The sequence below is a fragment of the Drosophila ficusphila genome, unplaced genomic scaffold (assembly GCF_018152265.1).
Source record: "Drosophila ficusphila isolate 14025-0441.05 unplaced genomic scaffold, ASM1815226v1 contig_414, whole genome shotgun sequence".
Classification (NCBI taxonomy): domain Eukaryota; kingdom Metazoa; phylum Arthropoda; class Insecta; order Diptera; family Drosophilidae; genus Drosophila; species Drosophila ficusphila.
The window spans coordinates 5747865-5758515 of record NW_025064328.1 but is presented as its reverse complement, the minus strand read 5'-3'; the positions used below and the strand labels follow the sequence as shown (position 1 = coordinate 5758515).

General features: G+C 39.4%; 1 protein-coding gene across 1 annotated transcript in view; it reads right to left on the bottom strand.

The window, feature by feature from the left end:
• Nucleotides 1–8352: 8352 nt before the first annotated feature.
• Nucleotides 8353–10651, bottom strand: part of LOC108086608 (Krueppel-like factor luna) — a 119102-nt gene continuing 116803 nt past the window's right edge. Inside the window, exon 5 of the mRNA XM_043208334.1 lies at nucleotides 8353–9889. Coding sequence (XP_043064269.1) covers nucleotides 9714–9889 — 176 coding nt within the window. The 3' untranslated portion in view covers nucleotides 8353–9713. The remainder of the gene's footprint in view (nucleotides 9890–10651) is intronic.

Below are 10651 nucleotides of genomic sequence, written 5' to 3'. Positions count from 1 at the left end.
TGCTTTTTAAAAAAAAAGTAGGAAAGCAATATAGACATTTTTATAACTGTTGTATACAAAAAATTGAGTTATTCTATGAAACAATTAAGAGCTGATTAATCTGAAAACAAATAAAATTTCTTTTCCATTGCAATCATGCTTTTAAAATAAGTCTTAATAATATTTTACCTTTTGTTTAAATATTTCTAAAAAATTAAACTCTCAACAGAATTTAAACTCCAAACTTTTGCCCACTGTTAACTTCTGGTGGGGGCGACTTCACTTAGGCACTTTAGCAAATTGGCTGGCCAATTGAATGCATTATCAATTACGCTTCGCCAAACAGGCATTTAGACGGAGAATTATGAGTGGGTGGGTGCACTGAGATAAATTGGTGGTGCGGTGGTGGCTCGGATGCATTTAAGAACGAAGCTGGTAGCTGGGAGCTTGGAGAGCCGAGAGCCAGCACACGTTTGCACAAAAGAAGCGGCTACAACTTTAATGAGCCGGCTGTCGTGACATAAGCGATGTGGAATCGTTAGGTGGGTGGTGGTGCTCGTGTCCTGGTTGCTGGGTCCTTGGGTGGGTTATGGCTGGTTAGCCGGGTTTGAAGTGGTGCGACAAGCCCGGCCACAATTCTCAGAGCCCGCATGAGTATCACTATCCCCACTTCGCCTGGGGAATCCTTCTGTAACAGACTTACGCAGGCCACAGGAGTCGTAAAAAAGTTTTATGTTATTTTTATGGTGATGACAATTGCGTTGGCGTTTGTTTGTGTTGGTCTCTGTATGTATGTGTGTTATTGTTGCTTACTCAACATGCATTTATGCACACACATACACACACTAGTACACAGAGTAACACAATCTCGTGTGAGCTTCCTTGTTTATGGCGCCCTCGCGTGCTGGCGATGCCAACTTTTATTCAAGAATCCGCTCTTTTCGGTTTAAGAGTCCTTCCCTCCCATCGCCCTCTCTCTTTCTATCGCCCTCCTGCCATCTCTTTCTCGCTCGCCGCCGTCTCATTTCGTTCCACTTGCGCGCAGTGCAAGTGTCAAATTATTGGCTGCAAGCGAAATCCATACAAATTCGATACACTTCAAGTGCACTTGCCGCCAGTTGCCAAAAAAACAAAGAGAGAAGTGCGAAGAGGAAGTTATTCTATACTGTGGCAAAAAGAAAGCGATGGGGAAAGGGGAGGGGATGGCTGCGCTTTGCACCTGAGGTCGTTGTCGTACGATACACTGCAAGAAAAGTGTTAAGAAAGAGTTTAGTACACCTATTAAGCTGCAGAATGACTAGAACAAATTTAGAAAATCTTTAGAAAAACTTTTCAAAACCTAACCTTTTTTTTAGCATTCCAAGTGACCATTAAATGTAGTTCATTTTTTCTCAGTGCACTTACAGACGCCATTGGCAGTGAACAGGCAATTTCGGGATCGAAATCAGACAAGTCTGGTAAACGATAGCAAAGCCCCTTTGGTTTGGGGCAGCTGCCAAGCCGAAGCATTTAAACGTGCCACATTTGCATGACATCACACAACCCCACCCTTCGTCCTTGTCAAACGAACTTTGCAATCTGATTTTGCGATTTTTGCTGCGCCTCTGGATTAGCACCTCTAAGCTGTTTAGTCAGCCAGTCGGCAACTGCAACTGCAGCCGCTGGGTGGCGGCAACTTCTGTGGCAATCGGCAGATGTCTCCGCTCCCTGAGCCGTTAATCTCCCCATCGCAATTCGCAAAGAGGATTTATCCATTGCGAGTTGGGCTTAAAAACGCCAAAAGTTTGTCAGAGATAAACTAATTTTTAAATGGCAACGGAAGGTGGGAAGATAGGTATTTCAAAAATAATGAGAGCGGCAAGATAATGAATTTTAAAGTATAAAGTTATACATAAAGTAATAGGATTTTAAAAGCTGGTTCTAGGCCATTTTCCGGAAAAGCCATTCCAGAAGTCACATCATAAAAATCATCTGCTTTTCTAACTTCTGACTTAAAATTATAATACCCTCTGAAAGGGTGTAAAAATAAACTCCTTAGCAGAGTTTGATTACAATAGTTGCATCAAAAAGAATTCGAGCTTTGAGCAGCCAGCAGAATTCGCCAGAGGATGGGAACCGAGTGCTCTGGAAGGCAAACAACGCCCTCGACTACTCCGGTTTGCCTTTGGACTGGGTTGTCTTGTTAGCCCGGCTCTATCGGCTCGTGCATCTTTGTAGTTCGAGCCCCGTTTTATTCAGCCCGGTTGGGAGGACCTGCCCTATCCCAACCAACGAACGAGCCACCCCCTTTTGGCCATTCTGAGAGCCATTCTGGGGGCTTGCTTGTCTGCAGTTGATGTCATTGTCATTGGCACTCGCTGGATGTGTGTTATCTTGGGGGCCATCCACCCACCCGACAGTTAACCACCCAAAAGCCAACCACCCAACCACCCACTCTTTATTATTATCCATTTTCGGAGGGAGTCGTGGCTAAAGCGCTCCATAATCGTTATGCTGCAAATATTATGGCAAATGACAGTCTTTGCTTGTAATCATAATTTTCGTGTTGCTACAGTTGGGAAGGGGCACGCCCCCTAAAACTCATCGCCCATCGCCCTTTGCAGCCATCTACGCCCTCATTTGCGTATGTGAACATAACATGTTCTGCGAGCTTGTCAAAGCCCCTTGCCTTCCTCTCCGCGTTTCCCACACACTTTTGTGAGTTTTTCCCACACGTTTTCCGCTGGTTTTCCTCGTTGCGTCTAATAATATTGATTTGGTGGCAATTTTGTGGCGGCTAAAACGAAAGAAATTGCATTCGTTCGCTCGGTGGCTTGCTGGCGCTAAAGGCGCCTCAGGGCTTTCTGACTTTAAGGATGCACACCATCACCAGGGCATCACCATCAGGAATTCCGAGCCCAACACGCTACACGAGCACTCCTGGAAAACACATACCCCCACATATGCGAGCACTCATGTGCCAGGCTGAGCTGAATTTCTGCCTGTAATTTATACAAAAAGCGACTACACACAGAGAGCTTTGTTGCCAAATGAACTCGAGGCAGGGACTCATCTTAATAAAACAGTGTCGATTTTTATATGCTCTGTAGGAAAATCAAGTTATCAACATAGATAATAATAAATAAATAAATCCTCCTTAAAGGAGAACAAAATTAAAGATGGAATTTTTATATTTAAAATGGTTTAAACTAAGGTGAAAAAAATGGTTTTTTATTTAGAACCACTAAGTATTATTTTCTAGAAATGTGAATGACATACAAACTAACTCTACAACTTACTTAAAAAATATATTCATGTAATTGAAAGGAAAACTTGTATACATATAAAATTCAGTATTTTAAAGGTAGAACTCCCACTTACGTTGTGTGTTTACCTTGCATGTTGGCCGTAACCCCGCAGCAACCCCTCCGCTCCTGGGGAAAAGGGCTCGTAGTTAGCTGATGCAAGTTAGCCGAGGCAGGAAAAGCGGCAAAATAAGTTAACATGCCGGGCGTGTTGAGCCACTTTGACAAGCTACAAATGTTGTGCAGAGCATAACAGCCACGGCTCCACATATCAGCCGCAAGAGCAGCAACGGCAGCGGTAGCAGCAACACCGGCAGCAACACCAGCAACATCAGCAGCACGGCAGCAACATCGGCAGGAGCAGCAGCAACATACAACATGTCTGCCGTGAGGAAAACGAGGAAAAGCGGTCGGGGAAAGCGGAAAACTTTTTAAAAGTCATATTCCCTGCGCACCGCTCGCAAAGTGGTTTGAACTTTAGAAACAATTTTGATAAAGATGCAGCGGGCGAACTTCGGGCGAAGGCAAGAAAAGGGGGAAATTCCCCAGCCAGCATGGCAAAGATGCACCCAGAGATTTCTCGCAGTGCATTGCTCTCGGCCCCAGACTTTTCTGTATGTGTGTGTGTGTGGGAATAGAAGGGCATACATACATATGTGTGCTGGTCATGTATGTAATTAGAAGTTTCGCTGCAGGACAACAAAATCAAGAAAACGAAAACTTTTGCAACCTTCGGTTCGTTTCGCTCTTTCGGCCGGTTCTTCAGGTTCTGGCCTTTGAAAATGCATGGAAATAAAAGAGTTACGTCTGCGGGCCGAAATTAAAAGAAACGGGCACAAAAAACGACAAGGAAAAGCGGAGAAAACTTGCCTGCACTTTTGTCGTTGTACATCTTTCACCGGCTAGCCTTTCCATCTGCATTTGTGTGTGTGTGTGTGTGTGCTTGTGTGTGATTCTTCATTAGCAGACTAGGGACTAAAACAAAGTCTAAGCGATTTCCCATCCAAAGTTTCTCCAAACGAACTTTTGCCAAGTAAAAAATTGATTCAAATTCAGAGCAGCATACTTTCGAGCTGACCTGAAAATGACTGACAAGCCAATTACCCTTTGGAAATTGTGATTTACTGCAAGTAGGCTTTACGATTTAAGCCGCCTTTTCGAAGCCAAATAACCAGGCTTAATGGCGGTTGAATGGCCGTGAGGCAGGACATTTCGTTGATGCCTGCCTTGCATAAAGTATAATTAAAAATTAATACACAAACTTGTGCCGGCGGGGCTTTAATGTCATATTGTGGTGCCAACGATACGAGTTGTTTTTGGCCAACCCGATATGGACCTGTTTGGTTTACCCTTTCCCTTGGGGCTAATGATGTGAACTGTTTGCCGAATGCCGCCTGCAATCACAAAAGTTAAACATATGCAGACCGCTGACCGTGCCAAAATCAACATAAACATCATTTAAATGCAACAACATAATTACAACCCCCGTTCCCATTGAAAAGGGGGATCTCATTTGTTTTTTTTTTTAATTTTTTCTATATTTCAGTTTTTTTTGGGATTTTTTATTTTTTGCTTTGTTCACAGAAATTCTCATCAAAATATCAAGTTACGTACAATAATAGTTGTCATACGTTGAAAAATGCCTTCGGTTTATACTTATACAAGAATAAAAATAACGTTTTTCTAATGTTGATGGATCATTTTCTCCTCCTCACTTATTCACGTTTAGCTGTTATTATTAGCTTCATTCTGCCGCTGTTATTCTTGTTTGTATAATAAACTAAACCTAAGTACAAGAAATGTTCTTCTCCGTCGTGTTTTTTGTTTTTTTTTCTGTTTTTTTGGCCTTTTCGCCCAATTGTTTCTGCTATTTTTTCTGTATTTATTTTCTAGATTCTTCTTATAATTTGTTTCCCCTTACAAAATAATTTCCAAATGGAGATGCACAAAAAGCCGCAACAAACAAGCCATAATAATAATAATTAATAATGTTTAATGGTCAATAATTTTGTTTTGTTTTGTTTTGTTTTAGCTTTTGCTATAATTATATAATCTAGGCGGTTAAGGGGCTCGGGGCGAGGCTGAAAATATGCTAATTGAATTAAATTCTATTAATTATTCTCGCAGTTAATCAACTAATAATTTATGCAAACATTTCCAGACAGCTGCGAAATTATTTCGAGTTCAGTTATTTATATCTATTTCATATAGTTTTTAATTTTCTGCTTGATTTGCGAAGCGCCGAAAAAAAAGAACAATCGATTGTGAAAAACAACTGTCAAGGATTATAGGAACCTGGAAAATCGGGATCTGGGTTAACGGGATGCCTGTTTTGTGAACTTAGCACACATCGAATGCACATCAATAATAGTAATTAAACACTGACAATTAGATTTTTTTGCTATTTGCTATTAGCTAAGAATTTTTTTCTGTTTTGCACAAGCATTAAATACAATTATTATTTTTTGTATTGTTTTTACTTTTGATTCACTTACTCCTAAAATGTATTTTTCGTTTGGTTTTTCCTGTGCCGAAACTTGTGAATTTTCCTCTTTATACCGCTGTTAGCTGTTGCTTATCTTTTGATATCAATTACACTGCCTTACGATTACAATTATAAATATGAATGCATGCCTGGGTTTGCGATCATGTACAGAAACGAGGAAGGGCTAAACAGAGTTATCTCGTAAAAATCCTAAGTAATCACCACTTGCTGCCTCCCCAAAATATTTCCAATCAGTAACCCCCCAACTTCTCTAACCCTAAGTAATCCTCATCTGCGTTCCAGCATTCCATCACCATTCTTGCTTTAGTAACCGTTCGTGCGTTCGTAGCTCAAATAAAAGTACTCTTTAGTTCTAATTTATAATGCTGTGCCTTAATTTGTAGATGCTTTGCATAATCCTCTCCAAAAACTGACTCCATCTCCCATTCCGACTTCTTCTTACGACATCAATTTAATTCACATACACACTTTACACACAACTGCCACGTAAATAGGTTCGCCATACGCTTTAAGTATATTCCCTTAAATACATATCCGCTGTATATATTTATATATTTTTTATGTAGTTTACTTTTGAGTTCATTTAACATTAAACTAATTCATTTCACTAAACTATACACAAAATCTTTTACGAGTTATGCCCTTATTTGCCTACATAAAATGTTTTACTCCTTTTCGTCCCCAAATCCCCATTGCCATTCCCAGCTTTCCGACTCTCTGTGTGTGTGTATATGCTCCTCTACTCCACTACTCCCATATATTTCTGCTATACTAAGCTTGGCCCTTCGCCATTTAGTCTACTCTTAAACTAAACGCTTATGATATTCCGCTCTGGAGTGGGGAAAACCCTGGGAAATGGTACAGGGAAGGGGAAATGGGTGGGGGGAGAAATGGGAAAATTGCTAAGCACATTTGCAAACGAAACTCTAAACGAAATTAAAATGTATTTACTCTAGTTTTAGTATACTTTATTTATTTTTATGTGTGCCTGCTGCCAAATATTCTCCTTGCCTGTCCTGCCCTGCGACTTCTGACTTCCGGCTTCTGTACTCTGTATTCTGGTTGTAATGCTCGGCTGTAAATCTGTAGAAAATGTTTATAGATTTTCCCTCAGCTGCTCTGCTTCAGAGAGCCGGACTCTCGTACTCGTACTTTGCCGGCTGGTTGACTTCGCAAAAGCTGACCCCAGGGAGCTGCCTTTGTAAAATGTTCAAGTGTAGACACTAAAATATATCCATAGTTTTTGGTTTAGTACTCTCTAGACTCACATTCAGCGTTACTTAAAATTCGTACTTCATTAACTTTAATTGCGGGATCGCGGCAATGCCCTCCCTCTTACGTATGCGTAGTGTTTTCTTTATTTTTTTTGCAGCCGAAACGGAGTATCGAAATGATCGAGTGTACTTAGCCTATTCGCTCTGGGCTCACACACCAAATACAGTTTGGAGTACAGACAGTATCCTATGCCTTCTGCTTCGAAGTCCCATATACATGTACATATATATATTTGTTTACTTTTTCTATTTTGCAATTGTTGCATAAACGCGGAACACCTCGTTGACCAGTCTTTCATTTTTGTTTTACCTTTTTACACAATAATTTTGTTTAATTTTTCTCGTTTTAAAATACACTTCTTCGGTTGTAAAATACATATATATATATATTCTTGTTTATCCATATCTATAGTGACGCTCACTCTGCGCTCGTGACTATCCGTTATCTGTTTTAGGATCTAAATATGATTTACGCTTTCGATTTTTAGTTAAAGGTTTTCTATACAAAATATTTCTTATATTCGGGTTTCTATTTTTACTGTTCTGGTTTTGGTTTTTCGGTTTTGGTTTTTTCTCAAAAGTTAGACTAAACTGATTGAAGCATTTTTGACACATCGTATTGGATTTGGATTTTTCACGTTTTCATTAAGTATTGTTCAGTGCAATTTTCGTTCGCTTGGAAGCCAAACGGGATTCTGAAACTGGAAGGGCCCTTTGGGGCCTTTGGGATTTTCAGTTTGTGGCGCGTTCATCTGATGATATATCGGTACATACAAATACGATAACACTCAAAGGACACAAAGCACAAGCAACACACGTACATATTGATATCGACAACGATTACAAATCAGAATCGTCAAAACTGTCCCTTTTTTCATCGACAATCAGTGAGAATAAAGCTAGAAAAAGGAGACAAATTGTATTTCGTGTTCGTATGTACATAAACATTTATATATATCAAGAGTTTTACTAAATTCCCATGCTCCTTATTGGGAGCAATTGGAGAGGACTCGCGTTTTTTTTGGCAAAGTTCCAATCCCTATAACCCTATATTTTCCGCATTTTGAGTGCGTGTGTGCTGCAGTTGATTGCCTGCTTGCCATTGATTTTTTGGTTTTTCATTTATTTTTTTCTTTGCCTTAGCTATTTTGTTGTTGTTGTTCTCTGGATCACAGAATTTCTCATCACACAAACCATAATGATTGACCGATATGCACATGCATATTGCTCTCGATCAACGTTGTATACTTTGATGTCGTGTCTCATTTGCTGAGGGGTGCTGGTGGAAAATGATAAGTCCGTGGAAACGTTCGCTTTCACAAGTTTTTTCTTTATTTAAAAATAATTAAAAATTAAACAAGTCATAAACAAATATGAGGAAATGATACACTATAAAATAAAAAAGCAGCACGCAAAAAATAAAGAACTAAAAAATTTTTAATTTACCGCAAAAAATAAAAGGGTATCGAAAAAAATGTCTTAGCTAAAAGGAATTGATTGATTTGATTAAATTAAGATTAATGAGGCACATAAAGAAGAATTTGTATGTTAAGTCGAAGATAAATTTTGTTTCGTTTTCGCTCGAGAATACAAATTTTGATTAAATTAGGTAAACATATCAAAGTGTTTTCGTAATACTTTTCATCACTTAGGCAATGCATAAGAGAAATTGTGTAAATTAAATAGTTACGTATATTCTTTAAAAACATAGCAACAAAATTGCTTTTTTCTCAATTAGCGAATATCAATCGAAATATAATTTAGTCGTTGATTTCATTTTAATGTTAATAGCTTTCAATTTTGAGTGATGCGGTGAAATGATATTCAGACCTAGGCAACATTTAAATTACAGTTAAAATTAATTTAAGAAAGTAAGCATGATTAACGTTTTGTGTTTTGTTTTGTTTAAAACATATTTTGCACTTTTACTTTTTTTCGTATTTGTATTTCTATTTACTGTTGCGGAAATATGAAACTAATTATTTATATTAATTTTTTACATATACATATATTTTTTCTAGTTTTTTATCTTTTTTTTTTTTTGTTGTTGTTTTTTTTTACATTTTCGTTTTGGCAGTGTTCACATTATGAAAACAAAAATATTATTTTTTTTTGCATTAAACTACTAGGTTTTTTTCTCATTTTTTCTAGCGGTTGCTGTTTTTGTTGCTGCTTCACTAAATAAAGAAATCTGCTTAGCTTTGGTAAATTGTACACGTTTTTTGCTGTTTGTTCAGAACTTGCGGCTAAATGCTAGGTGTGAATGGGGAAATGCGACCGTAATGCTGCTTTAGCTTAAACTTACACTTAACAAGGCATTGAAACAAATCGAATTTGCAATTGAAACGATAACGACGATAACCATACGATAACGAAAACGATAACGGCGACAATAATGGCAACACAAATATCAATCAGAATCAGAGAACTTGAATTTCCATCTTTGTGCTTGTGTTGTGATGTTTTCTTTGTTTTTTTTTTTTTGTAGTTTTGTTTATGTTTTTCCTTTTGTTTTTCCACCCCTCGCTGCTCCACGAGTTAAGTGGTTTTTGATTAGCGTTACGCAAGTTTTTCATCGCTCCTTGATGGCACACAGTTTCCGCTGAACTCCTCCGTCGTCCTGGACGTTCCGCCTCTGGCTTTTCCCGCTCTCCCCGCTTATATCTCGCCTCACATGTGGCGCTTCATGTGGAGCGCCAGGTGATCGGACCTCGAGAAGCAGCGATCGCAGTTGCGGCACTTGAACGGCTTGGCGCCCGTGTGCTTGCGGTAGTGGCGGGTCAGCTCGTCGCTCCTCGCGAACCTCCATTCGCAGCCCTCCCAGGAGCACTTGTACGGTTTCTCACCTGCAAAGGGAAGGGAAAAGCGGGAAACTCTTATTAAATAAGTTACATCCAAATTGGCTAGAGCTAAGTTACAGAGAAGCAAATATTTTGGTTTCTTGAATGAATAAGATTAAGGTAATATTTTAAACTTATTTCTATTCTATATTATCTTAATTCATTTCTGAGAGAAGTAACATGTTTTAAGAACTCCAAAGTAAGAAAAATTCTTTCCCTTATGTACCTTTACTCTTCCTTCAAGACAACCCCCTTTTCTCTCAGTGTCTGGGAGCTGCCGCAGTGGAAAGTGGCTGCAATTTCTACGCTACTTCGCTGCAGCAGCACAAACAATAAAGCGCATAAATATGCGTGCTCGGGGAGGCAAGGGGCTAGAGTTTGGGGAAACATTTTTTATTTAGCACGCGCCTGCCAAATGAAAAAACTTTTTCGACGCTGGCGCTCCGCGGACGAGAAATATGCATAAAGTAAAACATGAGTAAACACGGCGGGGCGGGGCGGAGAAAGCGGTGGAGAAAGCTGGGGAAAATGGGGGGGAAAAACGGGTAAAACGGGGCAACGCACAAACAGTCAGGAATTTAAGACAATTAAAAATGAAAAACTGTAAAATTAAAACCGAAACGGAACACGGAGCGAAACTGAACTGAACAGAACTGAGAGAAACGAAACGAAATGATGCTAAAGTCGACGTCGACGGTGTGCCAAGCGCGGTCCTTTGCCAACATTTTTCATGCGTGCCAAAAGCCTCAAAGGATACAAGCGGAGTAG